This window comes from Scyliorhinus canicula, chromosome 10 (assembly GCF_902713615.1).
Source record: "Scyliorhinus canicula chromosome 10, sScyCan1.1, whole genome shotgun sequence".
NCBI lineage: Eukaryota > Metazoa > Chordata > Chondrichthyes > Carcharhiniformes > Scyliorhinidae > Scyliorhinus > Scyliorhinus canicula.
Genome location: NC_052155.1, coordinates 190,384,705 through 190,403,308, shown reverse-complemented (window position 1 = coordinate 190,403,308; position 18,604 = coordinate 190,384,705). Strand labels below are relative to the sequence as shown.

The following is an 18,604-nucleotide window of genomic DNA, read 5'->3' as shown; positions in this document are numbered from 1 at the left end:
TCACACCGCTCACCCACACCCTCTGCCAGTGCCCCGAGCACCCAGACCACACCCGGAAGCTCTGGAGGAACCATCACACCCCTCACTCACACCCTCTGCCAGTGCCCCGAGCACCTGGACCACCACCGGAGAGGAAGGATCATCACACCGCTCACCCACACCCTCTGCCAGTGCCCCGAGCACCCAGACCACCTCTGGAGGAACCATCACAGTTCTCACCGACACGCTCCGCCAGAGCACAGGCACACACCTTGGTGGGGTACAGCTCACTTTCTGGAGAGTTTCTTACTGACATGTCCCGGCAGCTTTTCTCCTCTCAGGACACTGCCAGCTTTTGCAGCCACTCGAAGCCCCCTCGCCCGACCACATCCACTCCAGCTGCTCCGGCCACTGAGGGCATTCTGCCCCTGAGCAGGAGACCCTTCTCAGGCCGGACCCTCCAGACATCAGGACGTGGTAGTCAGGAGGCCGTCTCCATATCTGGGTTGGGAAAGGTGAGAAACGTTGATGTCATTTTAGGCCGACAGGTGTGCTCTCACTGTGAAGCATCTTAATGAATATATTTGGTGGTTACGTGAATGCTTTGGTCAACATTGTGAATTTGTAAATTGGAATGCTCTTGTGCCGAGTTTTAGCCACCCTCCCACTCACTGATAGTGTCCCACTGTGAGATTCACATTGCGTGTGAACCTCAGTTGAGCGAGTCTTCGCAGCCTTGTGTGATGTCAGGGAGATGTAAGTGTTTTGAAGCCTTCTTCATCAAGAAACACCATTGAGTGAGGGCAGCTCATTGACAGTGATATCGGTATCTGCCTCTCCTCAGTGATGGTGGCAGAACACAAGACATGTGCGAGAGTAGGAGACACCTTGGCATGTCCCCATCTCAGTGCGGCAGTGTTTGCAGCATTATCTGGCGGTGAAAGCTTCAAGTCTTCTCTCGCATCTCACTTATTCCTCAGTGAACTCTCAGTTCCCAGGTGGAACCGCAGACCGAGGCAATTCATGAAGCCAGGACGTGGAAGTGTGAATTCAGGATTTGAGAGCGAGGAGAGATGTGGCCAAATGTTCTCACTTCACGTTCCTCTTCCTGGAAACTGTCAGCAATGAACATGTCACAGACATCTCTCCCATGTCATCATCGCGCTCATACTGACCCTCAGCAGTCTCCTGAGATTCCAGGGCCTCCAGAACCTCATCCTCTAATAAGCTCTCATCCACGTCCAGTTCATCCTCTGATAAGAGAGCACCTCTTTGTATTGGCAGATTGTGACACACTGAGATGAAGCGGGAAGCTCTTTCTAAAGTATCTTGCAGTGAGCCACCTGAGAGCTCCAAACATCTGAAATGCATCTTCCAAAGTCCTATGGCCTACTCAATAAGGGAATATGTGGAGTTGTGAGCAGCTTCTCCTCGGATTGACTGAGGGTGATGCACCAGAGTCATCAGCCAGTGTTTCACTGGGTACTACTTATTCCCTGTAAAGGGCCTTTGTGACTTCCTTCATACATCGCTGTCTTGTAGACTGAGACGCGCCACACAGGTTCCTAGTTGATCCCTGGAAAGACCCAGAGGCAAAGTAATTGAGTGCTGCTGTCAGTTTCAAAGCCACTGGCAGGGGATAGACTCCAACCCTCCGTGGCATCAGATCTTCCCCAGGAATGTGGAACGTGATGAACCGAGTCTCAGTCGTTAGTAAATAGGAGACTCTTCTACGTTAAACCTTAGGTTTAGCGAGTCACCTCCATTGTCTGGTCCCTCTTCCTGACCCTCTTGCTCACTTTCTGGCTTCTCTTGACCATGTCTGTCAGGAGAGGCCTCCAGGTGGAGCTGTGTGTGGGGTCGCCTCTCTTCCTTCACCTCCTCCATTTCATTAGGACTCTGACAATGGCAGTATTGAGTACTGGGTCCATTTGTCCTTCTCTCTGAATTGGAACATTGAAGATAAGAATGATTAAAGGATGGAGGAAGTGAAACTTTTGTAAGGACCCTTCCTGTTGATTTCCTTATTTCCCCTTTATTTTCGCTGTTATCATTTTGATCCATGGATGCTTAATGGACATATAACTTTGAGCGGGGTAAGGGAGAAACTCAGAAGTTACAGAAGAGAACACTGGGCTAGCCTTTGGACAGCAGAACTCAGACTTGACAGCGCGGTGGCGCAGTGGTTAGCACTGCTACCTCACGGCGCCGAGGTCCCAGGTTCGATCCCAGCTCTGGGCCACTGTCCATGCGGAGTTTGAACATTCGCCCTGTGTTTGCATGGGTTTTGCCCCCATAACCCAAAGATATAAGACAATAAGAACACAAGAACTAGGAGCAGGAGTAGGCCATCTGGCCCCTCGAGCCTGCTCTGCCATTCAATTAGATCATGGCTGATCTTTTGTGGACTCAGCTCCATTTTCCCGCCCAAACACCATAACCCTTAATCCCTTTATTCTTCAAAAAACTATCTATCTTTATCTTAAAAACATGTAATGAAGGAGCCTCAACTGCTTCACTGGGCAAGGAATTCCATAGATTCACAACCTTTTGGTTGAAGAAGTTCCTCCTAAACTCAGTCATAAATCTACTTCCCCTTATTTTGAGGCTATGCCCCCTCGTTCTGCTTTCACCTGCCAGTGGAAACAACCTGCCCGCATCTATCCTATCTATTCCCTTCATAATTTTGTGTTTATGTAAGATCCCCCTTCATCCTCATAAATTCCAACGAGTACAGTCCTAGTCTACTCAACCTCTCCTCGTAATCCAACCCCTTCAGCTCTGGGATTAACCTAGTGAATCTCCTCTGCACACCCTCTAGTGCCAGTACGTCCTTTCTCAGGTAAGGAGACCAAAACTGAACACAATACTCCAGGTGTGGCCTCACTATCACCTTATACAATTGCAGCATAACCTCCCTAGTCTTAAACTCCATCCCTCTAGCAATGAAGGACAAAATTCCATTTGCCTTCTTAATCATCTGTTGCACCTGTAAACCAACGTTCTGTGACTCATGCACTAGCACACCCAGGTCTCCCTGCACAGCAGCATGTTTTAATATTTTATCATTTAAATAATAATCCCTTTTGCTGTTATTCCTACCAAAATGGATAACCTCACATTTGTCAACGTTGTATTCCATCTGCCAGTCTCTAGCCCATTCACTTAACCTATCCAAATCCCTCTGCAGACTTCCAGTATCCTCTGCACTTTTCGCTTTACCACTCATCTTAGTGTCATCTGCAAACTTGGACACGTTGCCCTTAGTCCCCAACTCCAAATCATCTATGTAAATTGTGAACAATTGTGGGCCCAACACGGATCCCTGAGGGACACCACTAGCTACTGATTGCCAACCATAGAAACACCCATTGATCCCCACTCTTTGCTTTCTATTAATTAACCAATCCTCTATCCATGCTACTACTTTACCCTTAATGCCACGCATCTTTATCTTATGCAGCAACCTTTTGTGTGGCACCTTGTCAAAGGCTTTCTCACACCCTACCCTGGTAGAAATGTTTGTTTGTGAAAGTGGACCTCTGTCTGAGTAATGTAGCACAGTGGTGTCCTTGTGGACAATGTCGGCAAAGATCAGGAGCAGACCATCCCCACAGCCCTGGCAGTGTGACATTCATCGCAACAAGAGGGCACCACTAGTGGAATGGCAGCTAGCCCATGTATGTCGCACTCACCTCGAAGTCACTGGTGATCTGAGCTCTGACTTGCGCACAAGACTCACTTTCAAATGGGTTTGAGGCCGAGGTACGTTCCCACTGGCATAGTGAAAGATTGGGAGGCGTGAGGAGATTCTAGTGAAAAGCTGGTCTAATGAACATTTATGAGATGTTAACAAATGCAAGTGGCGTTCGCGTCACCAGCCAGCGGGATAGCTGACCCGCCATTAACCGGCCACTGGGAGAATTGCACATTGTTTTAACGCTGGCGGATTTCCAACATTTTGCCTGCTACTCGATTGGGCAGGATGGGAGAATTCCGCTCTTTGAAACAAAAGCAGAATCTGATATAAAAACAGAAGATACTCAGGCATCATCTGTGCAGAAAGACATCAAAGGTCATCAATCTGAATTGTTAACATTTTGGGTTGGCATAACATCAAACTCTCACCAGTAAGGTATAAAGTGCACCCAGGTCAGAAACTCTAGTATTTGGGACAATGGTAGTAAGTTTCGTTTAAATGCTGTATCTCTAGCTTGCTCTCCAGAGGGGCTGGTTTAGCTCACTCAGCTAAATCGCTGGCTTTTAAAGCAGACCAAGCAGGCCAGCAGCCCGGTTCGATTCCCGTACCAGCCTCCCCGGACAGGTGCCGGAATGTGGCGACTAGGGGCTTTTCACAGTAACTTCATTGAAGCCTACTTGTGACAATAAGCGATTTTCATTTTTTTTTTCATTTTCAGTGCATGTTTGTACATCTTCTTTTGAAATCTGTGTTGGGCCACCAGTCACATTAATGTTGGTCTCATTTTGTGACCTATGTGCTTTCCCCAGTGTTTGTATTGACGATGAAATGCTGTTTCTGAGTTTAAACCAGTGAGAGGAGAAGCACCAAGTGCACTGAGAGACTGATTCACTGCTGCAATAAAACCAAATACAGCAAACATTTAAAAAAAGCTGCTACCCTCAGGAGGGATTAAGAACACAATCCAGCTTCTGTAAGGAGAAGCAAGCTGCCACTGCTAAAAATCTAAAATAATAACACAATAGAGTGGAAATATAACAAAACTATCAGCGCCTGCAATGAAAGGGCAGATTAATGTCTCAGATGCAAGGTTTCTGAGGAAGGGGTTTTACACCTGTTTTGGGTGTAATGAAAAGAGGAGATTGGTTCACTCTCATGGACACATCTGTTTCCACTGGAATGGTTTATTTAACTGGGGTTTTGGCTACAGTTCAACCTTTCAACATAGATAGTGTTGGCAGAATGTGTTGTAAGGTGGTGGGACAATGCAGGGGTTGTGATAAACCACAGGAGTGAGTATGAAGCAGCCTACACAGTCATCTCGACCACACGTGTATGTTGTTGCCTTATAATGGTTATTTTCTGTTAATTATCACTCACTCCTGCAGTGATTGCACCAGAGGTTTAGTAATCTTCCTCGGTGCTTTCCTCACACCTCAGCCACATAGAGCATGCAGCCTGTGCTGTTGTCTGCCCACAAAGGAAACCTTTCCCCGCTCTGCAGTGGCTGCTTTTACACTAACGCTGTTCAGTTCAAATTCTTTGAGCTGTGACTCAGCCACAAAAATCTGACATAGCAGCATTGCGGCCAACCCACATTAAAGCTGAGATACAGGAGTAAATGTCGAGGGTTGGGTCAACACACAGCCAATCCTCCAAAACCTGTCCTCGACAAGCACTTACATAAACACGGGGAATGATGAAAAATAGTTAATGCACGGCAGTGATTTCTACACACATACCTCATTACAGGACATTGTTCAGACTGCAGTTATAAACTGATTATTATAACATTCTGGGAGTGGCTGAAATTACAGTTTAGTAATCGCTGCTGGGTGTCAGTTAGAATCCTCAGTGACTCCTCCTTCACTGAGTTTGGTTTTAGTTCTGTACAATGTGACATTTAAAAAAAAATTTAGAGTACCCAATTAATTATTTCCAATTAAGGGGCAATTTAGCGTGGCCAGTCCACCAACCCTGCACATTTTTGGGTTGTGGGGGTGACACCCACGCAGACACAGGGAGAATGTGCAAACTCCACACGGACAGTGACCCAGAGCTGGGATCAAACCTGGGACCTCAGCGCTGTGAGGCGGGAGTGCTAACCACTGCGCCACCGAGCTGCCCTCTGTACAATGTGACATTGATTGTTCACCACCAGAGATAGTGGGCAGGATTCTCCGACCCCTCGCCGGTCGGCGACCCCACCCTGAGCGATTCTCCGGCCCGCGATGGGCCGGAGTCGCGCCGCTGTCATGTCTCTCCCGCCGGCGTGGATCAAACCACCTACCTTACCGGCGAGTCCTGGGGGGGGAGCACGGGGCGATCTGACCCTGGGGGGTGCCCCCACGGTGGCCTGGCCCGCGATTGGGGCCCACCGATTGGCGGGCGGGCCTGTGCCGTGGGGGCACTCTTTTCCTTCCGCCTTCCCCATAGTCTTCACCATGGCGGAGGCGGAAGTGACCCCCTCCCCTGCGCATGCGCGGGGATGTCATCAGCAGCCGCTGACGCTCCGGCACATGCGCGGACTTCCGCCGGCCGGCAAAGTCCCTTCAGCCCCGGCTGGCATAGCGCTAAAGGCCGTTCCCGCCAGGCGGCGGGTCGCCAACCACTCCTGCGCGGGCCTAGCCCCTCAATGTTAGGGCTTGGCCCCTGAAGGTGCAGTGACTTCCTTTGGGGTGGCCCGACGCCGGAGTGGTTCACGCCACTCCATCCCTCCGGGACCCTCCGCCCCGCCGGGGAGGGGAGAATCCCGCCCAGAGTCTTCTATTTACAACTGTACAGAATTTACTTGTTTAACAATCATCCCCAATCCAAATCAGAGCATAGTCAGGTCAGTTGACAGTAAGTGAAGGGAATAGCAATTCCAGGTAGGTTAGATTAATACATTTTATTCATTTAAGTATTTTGCTTTGCATTTCTTTGTTCGTTTATTTTTTATTATTCTTAATGTTTATGTAGTGCAAGTCTTTAAACTCTATAATAAAACTGGAAAATCAAACTGCCAGCACTTAATGCTGCGCTGTGTATTTTATCCCCTTTTTGTTCCTGAACATGTCACTCAAAAGTTCATTTGATTCAAAGTGAAATACATCTCAGCAAGGCAAAGGAGAAGAAAAATAAACGTGGCAAAGTCTAATTTCCTTTATTCCATTCAGGAAAAATATTTAAATATTTTTCTTAATTTTTGGCTGTTAATTTCTATTTCCATCCAAACCTGCTAACTGAGGTTCAGCTTCTTTTCAACTGATTTGCCACGATTGATAAGCTCCATAGAGTGTTACACAACTCTGATCCAACAGCACGTGAATTGTATAGGTCACACTGCACAGGCACGCACCACACACTGTGCTGCCAAAAGGCAATGGACAGGCTGTCTCTTCTTTAACACTGTTTATTAGCTAACATCTGGAAAAGCTGCTTGCTCTGGCTGTATTCCAGTCTGAAGGGGGGAGGGAGGGTGTGTATTTTTTCAGCATAAAGGCTTTCTACACCCTGTCCCTTTTCTGGTGGTCGCCACAAGCTACCCTTCAGAACGATGAGAGTCAGGTGGGACTCGGTTTTTACCATTTGCGTGACCTGTAACCTCAGAAGTACAAAAATTAATTCTATAGCCAGTTTAAGAATCACCACAGGCACAGATCTAGCCACAATCCCTCTTCTGCATTCCACCAGAAATGTGACCCTTTCAGATCCTGACAGACCAGCTGTGAATTAGCATTTTCTACTCTGCGTCTGATATTCAGCATGTGCAATTTAAAAGCATTCCTACTTTCACTTTTCCCCCATTTTAGTTATCATTACTAAGCGGCAGCACAGTGGCATAGTGGTTAGCACTGCTGCCTCACGATGCCAAGGACTCAAGTTCGATCCCGGCCCAGGTCGCTGTCCACATTGGGTTTGCACTTTCTCCCCGTGTCTGTGTAGGTCTCACCCCCACAACCCAAAGGTGAAGCAGTCCATGTCCAAATGCAGCAAGACCTGGGCAATATCCAGGCCTGGGCTAACAAGTGGCAAGTCACACAAGTGCCAGGCAATGAGCATCTCCTACAAGAGAGGATCTAACCACCGCCACGTGACGTTCAATAGCATTACAATTGCCGAATCCCCCACAATCAACATCCTGGGGTTACCATTGATCAGAAACTGAACTGGACTAACTATATTAATACTGTGGCTACCAAGGGTGGCAGGCAGTGAATAGCACAGCTGCCTCACGGCGCCGGGGTCCCAGGTTCGATCCCGGCTCTGGGTCATTGACCGTATGGAGTTTGCACATTCTCCCCGTGCTTGTGTGGGTTTCGCCCCCACAACCCAAAGATGTGCAGGGTAGGTCAATTGGCCACGCTAATTGTCCCTTAATTGAAAAAAATGACCTCTAAATTTGAAAAAAAATTACTGTGGCTACCAGTGTAGGTCAAAGGCTAGGAATCCTACGGCGAGTAACTCACCTCCTGATCCCCCCAAAGTCTGTCCACCATCTACAAGGCACAGGTCAGGAGTGTGGTGGAATACTCTCCACTTACCTGGATGAACGCAGCTCCAACAATCGACACCATCTAGGACAAAGCAGTCCGCTTGATTGCCCCCCTTTCCCATTGTAACCACCCCATCCCATACACTTTCTGCCCCCACGTCAGACACACTCGTGCGCTGCCAGCCGGAAATGTCAATAGCAACGCCCAGAGAATTTCAGTCGGTATTTTTTAACACACTTAGCAAAGAAGTACAGATGTTGTGCCCCAGTATATGACTCTGTGGAGAGTTCTGGCTTGAGGTAAATCCTGCACAACTCCACATTCTGAGCCCCTGTCAATGGAAAAAACTAAAAGAACTGAGAAAACACGCAGCTCAAAATGAGCTCTGAACATCGGCCTGTTTCCTGTCAAAACTGAGAATGAGATTGCCAATGCAGTGGGATGTGGGTCTATAGAAACATAGAAAATAGGAGCAGGAAGATGCCATTCGGCCCTTCGAGCCTGCTCTCCATTCATTATGATCTTTGCTGATCTAGTTCAATACCCTGATCCCGCCCTCCCCCCCATATCCCTCGATCCCTTTAGCCCCAAGAGCTATAACTAATTCCTTCTTGAAATTACACATTTTGGCCTGAACTACTTTCTGTGGTAGTGAATTCCACAGATTCACTGCTCTCTGGGTGAAGAAATATCTCCTCACCTCAGCCCTTATCCTCAAACTATGACCCCTAGTTCTGTACTGTCCCGCCATCGGGAACATTCTTTCTGAATGTAGACTGTCGAGAACATAGAACATACAGTGCAGAAGGAGGCCATTCGGCCCATCGAGTCTGCCCGACCCACTGAAGCCCTCACTTCCACCCTATCCCCGTAACCCAATAACCCCTCCTGACCTTTTTTTTTTGGACATTATGGGCAATTTAGCATGGCCAAACCACCTAACCTGCACATCTTTAGACTGTGGGAGGAAACCGGAGCACCCGGAGGAAACCTACGCAGACACGGGGAGAATGTGCAGACTCCGCACAGACAGTGACCCAGTGGGGAATTGAACCTGGGACCCTGGTGCTGTGAAGCCACAGTGCTATCCACTTGTGATACCGTGCTGCCCTGTCTAACCCTGTTAGAATTTTATAAGTTTCTATAAGATTCCCTATCATTCTTTTAAATTCCAATTAATATAATCCTAACCGATTTAGTCTCTCCTCATATGACAGTCCCGCCATCCCAGGAATCAGTCTGGTAAACCTTTGCTGCCCTCCCTCCATAGCAAGAACATCCTTCCTCAGATAAGGACACCAAAACTGCCCACAATACTCCAGGTGTGGGCCTTATATAATTGCAGTATCATATCCGTATTCTCGTCAAATCCAGGGCCAATGTACCATTTGCCTTCTTTCCTGCCTGCTGTACCTGCGCACGTTTCAGCAACTGATGCACGAGGACACCAAGGTCTCGCTGAGTATCCGCCTCTCTCAATTTACACCCATTCAAATAATAATCTGCCTTCATATTTTTGCTACCGAAGTGGATAACCTCACATTTATCCACATTATACTGCTTCTGCCATGCATGTACCCACTCACTCAGCCTGTCCAAATCCCAATGAAGCATCTCTGCATCCTCCTCACAGCTCACCCTCCCACCCAACTTTGTATCATCTGCAAATTTGGAGCTAATACATTTAGTTCCCTCGTCCAAATCATTAATATAGAATGTGAACAGTTGGGGTCCCAGCACAGATCCCTTCGGTACCCCACTAGTCACTGCCTGCCAATCAGAAAAAGACCCATTTATTCCAACTTTTTGCTTCCTGTCTGCCAATCAGCTTTCTTTTTTTAAATAAATAATTTTTATTCAAATTTGTACAAAATATCCATAACAAAATACAAAGAGAAGAAAGAGAACAAACCCCCCCCTCCCCCCTATATATACAGAAATAAATATATTAACACCCATCATCAACATTGAGCAAATATACACGCCCCTTCAAAGCAAAACAAACTGACGACCCCCAGCCTCTTCCGCCTCCTGCACTCCCGGCTCCTCTGCAACCCCAAATATTGCGAGCCCCCAGCCTGGCCTGACCCTGGATCCTACCACCCTCAACACCGTCCTCGCTACGCCCTTCCAAAAGTCCTCCAATGCTGGGCATGCCCAGAACATATGGGTGTGATTTGCTGGGCTCCCTGAGCATCTAACACATCTGTCCTCACTCCCAAAGAAACGGCTGATCCTTGTCCCGGACATGTGAGCCCTATGCAGCAACTTAAATTGTATGAGGCTGAGCCTTGCGCAAGAAGAGGAGGAGTTCACCCTTTCTAGGGCGTTCGCCCACGTCCCCTCCTCGATCTCCTCACCCAGCTCCTCCTCCCACTTACCCTTCAGTTCCTCCACCGAGGCCTCGTCCTCCTCCTGCATCACCTGATACTTTGCCGAGATCCTCCCCTCTCCAACCCACACCCCCGAGAGCACCCTGTCCTGGACCCCGTGCAGCGGCAATAGTGGAAACTCCGCCACTTGCCGCCTGACGAACGCCCTTACCTGCATGTATCTGAAGGTGCTCCCCGGGGAGAGCCCGAACTTCTCCTCCAGCTCACCCAGGCTCGCGAACTTCCCATCCACAAACAGGTCCCCCAACCTCCTGATACCTGCCCTGTGCCAACTCAGGAACTCGCCATCAATTCTCCCCGGGACAAACTGGTGGTTCCCCCGTATCGGGGACCCCACCGAGGCCCCCACCTCCCCCCGTGCCGTCTCCATTGCCCCCAAATTTTGAGGGTAGCCGCCACCACCGGGCTCGTGGTATACCTCATTGGAGGGAGCGGCAGTGGCGCCATCACCAGCGCCTCCAGGCTCGTGCCCACACAGGACGCCATCTCCATCCTCTTCCAGGCTGCCCCCTCCCCCTCCATCACCCACTTGCGCACCATCGCTGCGTTGGCAGCCCAGTAATATCCACAGAGGTTGGGCAGCGCCATCCCCCCCCATCCCTACCTCGCTCCAGGAACACCCTTCTCACCCTCGGGGTCCCGTGTGCCCACACAAACCCCGTAATGCTCCTATTAACCCGCCTGAAGAAGGCCTTCGGGATAAGGATGGGGAGGCATGGAACAGGAACAGAAATCTCGGAAGCACCGTCATCTTGACTGATTGCACCCTACCCGCCAAAGACAGCAGCAGCATGTCCCACCTCTTAAACTCCTCCTCCATTTGCTCCACCAGCCTCGTGAGGTTAAGCTTGTGCGAGGCCCCCCAGCTCCAAGCCACCTGGACCCCCAAGTACCTGAAGCTCTTATCCGCCCTTTTTAGTGAGAGCTCACCAATCCCCCCCTCCTGGTCCCCTGGGTGAACAACGAACAGCTCGCTCTTCCCCATGTTGAGCTTGTACCCTGAGAAGTCCCCAAACTCCCTGAGAATACTCATCACCTCCGGCATCCCCCCCCCACCGGGTCCGCCACATACAACAACATCCGCATAGAGCGACACTCGGTGTTCCTCCCCGCCTCGCACCAGCCCCCTCCAGTTCCTTGACTCCCTCAACGCCATGGCGAGGGGTTCAATTGCCAGCACAAAGAGCAGGGGGGACAAGGGACACCCCTGCCTCGTCCCTCGGTATAGCCGAAAATACTCCGACCTCCTCCTATTCGTTGCCACACTCGCCACCGGGGCCTCATACAACAGCCTCACCCACCTGACAAACCCCTCCCCAAACCCGAACCTTTCCAGCACCTCCCACAAGTAGCCCCACTCAACCCTATCAAAGGCCTTCTCCGCGTCCAACACCACCACTATCTCCACCTCCCCTTCTACCGCCGGCATCATTATAACATTCAAGAGCCTCCGTATGTTAGTATTCAACTGCCTCCCTTTAACTAACCCCGTTTGATCCTCGTGAATAACCTGCGGCACACAGTCCTCTATCCTCGTGGCTAAAATCTTCGCCAACAACTTGGCGTCTACATTTAAGAGTGAGATCGGCCTGTATGACCCACTGCAGGGGATCCTTGTCCCGCTTAAGGATCAAGGAAATCAGCGCCCGAGACATCGTCGGAGGCAAAGCACCTCCTTCCCTTGCCTCGTTGAAGGTCCTAACCAACAGAGGGCCCAGCAGGTCCGCATACGTCTTATAGAATTCAACCGGGAACCCATCCGGCCCCGGTGCCTTCCCCACTGCATGCTCCCTATCCCTTTGACCAGCTCCTCCAGCCCAACCGGCACCCCCAATCCCTCCACCTGCCCCTCCTGCACCCTCGGGAATCTCAGCCGGTCCAGAAAACGCCCCATCCCTCCCTCCTCCAGTAGGGGTTCGGACCGATACAGTTCCTCGTAGAAGTCCCTGAAGACCCCATTGATGCCTTCCCCACTTCGCACCACATTCCCTCCCCTATCCTTAACTCCACCGATCTCCCTGGCCGCATCCCGCTTACGGAGCTGGTGTGCCAGCATCCTACTCGCCTTCCCCCCATATTCATACACCACCCCCTGTGCCTTCCTCCACTGCACCTCCGTCTTCCTGGTGGTCAACAGGTCGAATTCGGCCTGGAGACTACGCCGCTCCTTAAACAATCCCTCCTCCAGAACCTCTGCGTACCTCCTGTCCACCCTCACCATCTCCCCCACCAATCTCTCCCTCTCTCTCTGCTCTCTCCTCTCCCTGTGGGCCCGAATGGAGATCAACTCTCCCCTAACCACCGCCTTCAGACCCTCCCAGACCATCCCCACTCGGACCTCCCCATTGTCATTGGCCTCCAGGTACCTCTCAATACATCCTCGGACTCGCCCGCTCACCTCCTCGTCCGCCAGCAACCCCACCTCTAAGCGCCAAAGCGGGCGCTGGTCCCTCTCTTCCCCCAGCTCAAGGTCCACCCAATGCAGGGCATGATCAGCAATGGCTATCGCCGAGTACTCGGTATCCTCCACTCTCGCAATCAGCGCCCTACTCCATAACAAAGAAATCAATCCGGGAATAAGCCTTATGCACGTGGGAGAAGAATGAAAATTCCCTGGCCCTCGGTCTCGCAAACCTCCATGGGTCAACCCCTCCATAAACCCCCTCAGCACCTTAGCTGCTGCTGGCCTCCTATCCGTCCTAGATCTGGATTGATCCAGTGCCGGATCCAGCACCGTGTTAAAATCACCTCCCCCCCCTCCCCCATTATCAGACCCCCTGTCTCCAAGTCTGGGATCCGGCACAACATGTGCCGTATAAAACCCGCATCGTCCCAATTCGGGGCGTATACATTGACCAGCATCACCCGCACCCCTGCAGCTTGCCACTTACCATCACATACCTACCGCCACTGTCTGTCACAATGTTCGACGCCTCAAACGACACCCTCTTTCCCACCAGGATCGCCACCCCCCGATTTTTTGCATCCAGCCCCGAATGAAACACCTGGCCTACCCATCCCTTCCTCAATCTTACCTGATCCGCCACCTTCAGGTGCGTCTCCTGAAGCATGACCACATCCGCCTTCAGCCCCTTCAGGTGCGTAAACACGCGGGCCCATTTGACCGGCCCATTCAGTCCTCTTACATTCCACGTTATCAGCCGGATCAGGGGGCTACCAGCCCCCCTCCCAAGCCGACTAGCCATAACCCTTCCTCAGCCCGCCACGTGCCCCCACCCCCACTCGGCCCGTTCCCCACGGCGGCAGACCCCCATCCCGACCCCCTCTACCTGCTCCAGCTCCCTCTTGGCCATTACAGCAGCAACCCGGTACCCCCCCCCCCCCCCCCCCACCCCTCCTCCCCCAGCTAGGACCCGCTAATCAGCTTTCTGACCATCTCAAGACACTACCCGCAATCCCAGGTGCTTTAACTTTACATATTAATCTGCTATGTGAGTCCTTGCTAAAAACCTTCTGAAAGTCTAAATAAATTACATCCACTGGTTCTCCCTGGTCAACTCTACTAGTTACATCTTCAAAGAATTCCAGTAGATTTGTCAAGCATGATTTCCCTTTCATAAATCCATGCTGACTTTGTCTGATTATACTACTGCATTCTAAATACTGTGCTATGAAATCCTTATCCAATGAAATCCCTACAACCGACGTTAAGCTCACTGGTCTATAGTTTCCTGTTTTCTCTCCACAGAGCTTTAGTAACTATGGCTCTTTGTTTTCAGGCTGTCAAACTATTCCAGAGTCAGACCTAGAAGAGATACTGGAAGACCCTGTAGTGGCTGGAATGACCCGAAGCATTCATATGTAACGCAGAAACAACCACAACCTGGTAGGTACAACTTGCAAAATACTCTAGCATTGCAATTTGGGAATGATCCTGTCCTTGGATTTTTTCCACAACTTGAATTTTCCACGTGGAAGCATATTTTGGAAGTCACTGCCCTCAACTAGGATCTGGGAGTTGCGGTTTGCAGATTTCTCTCCTGTGAGTGACAGGTGGTACAATGCATGGAGCAAGCTGCAGATGTGGTGGATGTTGTTGGTCCATCTCAGTCGCGTGAATCAGGCTTGGAATAAAACAGCATACTTTTTATAAGGTTACGAAGGAGTCCACGCAGAGTAGTTAAAAAAAAACTTAGTTAATTGACAAGAACTATTATATTCATCACATGGTAGATGCCAACTGGGTCAGCTTTGCTGGTAGCTCACTGGCCTGCTTTATATACCTTACAACTAGACATTGTTCAGAGGTTCCCCGCTCCCCTTAAGAGGGGGGAGCTCGTATTATGCAAGGTTCACGGGGAAGTTAATTGGATTGGATTGGATTGGATTTGTTTATTGTCACGTGTACCGAGGTACAGTGAAAAGTATTTTTCTGCAAGCAGCTCCACAGATCATTAAGTACATGGGAAGAAAAGGGAATAAAAGAAAATACATAATAGGGCAACACAAGGTACACAATGTAACTACATAAGCACCGGCATCGGATGAAGCATACAGGGTGTAGTGTTAATGAGGTCAGTCCATAAGAGGGTCATTTAGGAGTCTGGTGACAGTGGGGAAGAAGCTGTTTTTGAGTCTGTTGGTGCGAGTTCTCAGACTTCTGTATCTCCTGCCCGATGGAAGAAGTTGGAAGAGTGAGTAAGCCGGGTGGGAGGGATCTTTAATTATGCTGCCCGCTTTCCCCAGGCAGTGGGAGGTGTAGATGGAATCAATGGATGGGAGGCAGGTTCGTGTGATGGACTGGGCGGTATTCATGACTCTCTGAAGTTTCTTGTGGTCCTGGGCCGAGCAGTTGCCATGCCAGGCTGTGATGCAGCCCGATAGGATGCTTTCTATGGTGCATCTGTAAAAGTTGGTAAGGGTTAATGTGGACATGCCGAATTTCCTTAGTTTCCTGAGGAAGTATAGGCGCTGTTGTGCTTTCTTGGTGGTAGCGTCGATGTGGGTGGACCAGGACAGATTTTTGGAGATGTGCACCCCTAGGAATTTGGAACTGCTAACCATCTCCACCTCGGCCCCGTTGATGCTGACAGGGGTGTGTACAGTACTTTGCTTCCTGAAGACAATGACCAGCTCTTTAGTTTTGTTCCCACTCCATAAGGTACTTGTGGGTCATCACCCCCCCACCCAAGTCCGGCGAATCCTCTGATGCCCGTGGGGAAGGAGGGCTCCGGACTTTCTTTGTGCCTGGTTGGACATTGTGCACCTGGGCGCCGGATTGGGCAGTGTAAATCTGGAAGCATGAATGTGGAAGGCATAAATCTGGAAGGTGTGATCTGGATGGTGTGAATCTGGATGGTGTGAATCTGGATGGTGAGAATCTGTAAGGCGTGAATCTGTAAGGCGTGAATCTGGAAGGCGTGAATCTGGAAGGCGTGAATCTGGAAGGTTTGAATCTGGATGGTGAGAATCTGGAAGGCGTGAATCTGGAAGGCGTGAATCTGGAAGACGTGAATCTGGAAGGTTTGAATCTGGATGGTGAGAATCTGGAAGGCGTGAATCTGGAAGGCGTGAATCTGGAAGGTTTGAATCTGGATGGTGAGAATCTGGAAGGCGTGAATCTGTAAGGCGTGAATCTGGAAGGCGTGAATCTGGAAGGCGTGAATCTGGAAGGTTTGAATCTGGATGGTGAGAATCTGGAAGCCATGAATCTGGAAGATGTGAATCTGGATGGTGTGAATCTGGAAGATGTGAATCTGGATGGTGTGAATCTGGAAGATGTGAATCTGGATGGTGTGAATCTGGAAGATGTGAATCTGGAAGATGTGAATCTGGATGGTGTGAATCTGGAAGATGTGAATCTGGAAGATGTGAATCTGGATGGTGTGAATCTGGAAGATGTGAATCTGGAAGATGTGAATCTGGATGGTGTGAATCTGGATGGTGTGAATCTAGAAGGCCAATGTTGCTTCTTCTTTGAACCTAGCGGTGATTGATCTGCTGGTAGCTGCTGAACTCCCCATCAGAGATATCCGATGCTTGAGTTTCCATCTCTGAATTGGTGTCCACGACCTCTGTCTTGACCCCTTTGGGGTCCCGTCATGGGCTGCTTCAGTATCAGAGGCAGCTGGATGAGGACGTTGCGTTCACAAGGATGCTGCCAAAGAATTGGTTGCCTGGCCGAATATGATCAAGGTGCTTTTGCATGATCCGGCCTTGAAGTTTCTCATCGTAACAACTCAGTATTTGGCCAACGGGTCGGACTTTTACAGCTCTCAGGGCAGAGCAGGGTAACCATCTGGGAGGGACCCCACACCAGGACCTGTGTACCTTGTATTTCCCACACCCTGGAACAGTGACATTTGTATGGCTTGTTGTAGATTCAGGGAAGGTTCAGCCAATAGTTTATTTTAGCTGGCGGCATTGTTAAGCCACATACTAAACAGTCTCGTAGCATTTAGTGCAGGGCAGTGCCGTATTTGCAAAATTCTGCAATCTTTCACAACCGTGACAAATACTCGGTGATGGACTCACCCGGGGTCTGCTCTGCGTTATTAAAACGATACCGCTGTACGATAACGGATGGCATTGGGTTAAGGTGCTGTCCCACTAGAGTTACTAGTTGGTCGAAGGTTTGCGTGTCAGGCGCCGGTGAGTAGATAAAGCTTTGTATCTCTCTGAACAGACGTGTGCCACAGGCAGTCAACAAGATGACTGTCTGGCGGTCATTCTCCGTGAAACTGTTTGCTCTGATTTGAGCACTCTGATTCCAGTCTTCCAATCCGGCGTCAAAGACATCTAACTGTCCGAACAGAGGCATCATGAAAAAACAAATACAACCTTTATTCAACAATGACTATAAGACCATAAGACATAGGAACAGAATTAGGCCACTCGGCCCATCGAGTCTGCTCCGCCATTCAACAATGGCTGATATTTTTCTCATCTCCATTCTCCTGCCTCCTCCCCATAACCCCTGATCCCCTTATTAATCAAGAACCTATCTATCTCTGTCTTAAAGACACTCAGTGATTTGGCCTCCACAGCCTTCTGTGGCAAAGAGTTCCACAGATTCACCACCAGTTTTATAAGGTCACAAAGGAGTCCACACCGAGTAGTCCAAAGAAACATAGTTTATTTACAATCACTATGATAAACTATTATATACATCACATGGTGGATTCCCACTGGGTCTGTCGTGCCAGTGCCTAACTGGCCGGCTTTATCTATCATCCAACTATATGTTGTTTAGAGGTCCCCCGCCCCTTAACAGGGAAGCTCGTTTTCTGCAAGGTTCACGGGGAAGTTAATTGTTCCCAACCTGTAAGATACTTGCGGGTTATAATGAGACAGTAATGGAAAAGAAAATGGCGGAGAAAGACGAGCTTCCCATCTCCTGCCGCTGGCTTGGACCAGTTTAATTTGCTGTTAGATTTGAGATTTTGTCTGCTGGGTAGGAGGCGTTCTCTCTCTGGCCAATACAGCTCTGGGATTTGAGCCTCCTACAATCTGTTCAACAGACTGAATGGTCCAAGAAAAAAGACAAACTTGTCCAATCAGATGTTTTCATCTTTCCCAAATCCTTCCATTTCTGATTGCAAGTACAGAAAGGATTCTGAAGGTGATTAACCAATGAACTGTCCATCTATTGTTTGACCTGATTAGAAAGCTGCTGCTTTCGAAAGCTCACTTCAACAAGTTTGCAATCTCCGAGGTGTTTATTATTTGAAGTCAGAATTATACCTGATTAAAGAGTAATTCTCAGCCTAGTTTAGCCATTACTTCCATTTGATTAGCTGTTCACTTTAAGCAGCAGATTATGGTGCCTCTGCTAAATACTCTGGAAATCAATCAGGCCAAAGGAAAGAGCTCTTCAGAAGGGTTGATGTTGTAAATCATGACTTTTATATCGGCAATTATATTACAATTACCCTTTTTTATAACTTATGCCATCCATGACCTTTAATAAAACATATTTGGGGTCTGACGTTAATGTCAATTATTCTTTTTAACAGTTTTTGTGTGGCTCCCGATGTTGTAACTATTAAAGGTGATTCTTATTGTGTGTTAACTGAAGAACTTTCACTGCCTTG

At 49.3% G+C, this 18,604-nt stretch overlaps 1 protein-coding gene across 4 annotated transcripts in view; it reads left to right on the top strand.

Annotated features, from left to right (window-relative positions):
• The window catches only part of bbs9 (Bardet-Biedl syndrome 9), a 537,991-nt gene that overhangs the window by 352,366 nt on the left and 167,021 nt on the right, over positions 1–18,604 (top strand). For 3 of the 4 annotated variants that reach the window (XM_038810386.1, XM_038810382.1, XM_038810384.1), the window contains one exon: positions 14,291–14,397. In XM_038810386.1, the coding sequence (XP_038666314.1) occupies positions 14,291–14,376 (86 nt within the window). In that variant the 3' untranslated portion in view covers positions 14,377–14,397. Of the gene's footprint in view, positions 1–14,290; positions 14,402–18,604 lie in introns of all 4 variants that reach the window. The other variant, XM_038810385.1, reaches the window with a different exon arrangement.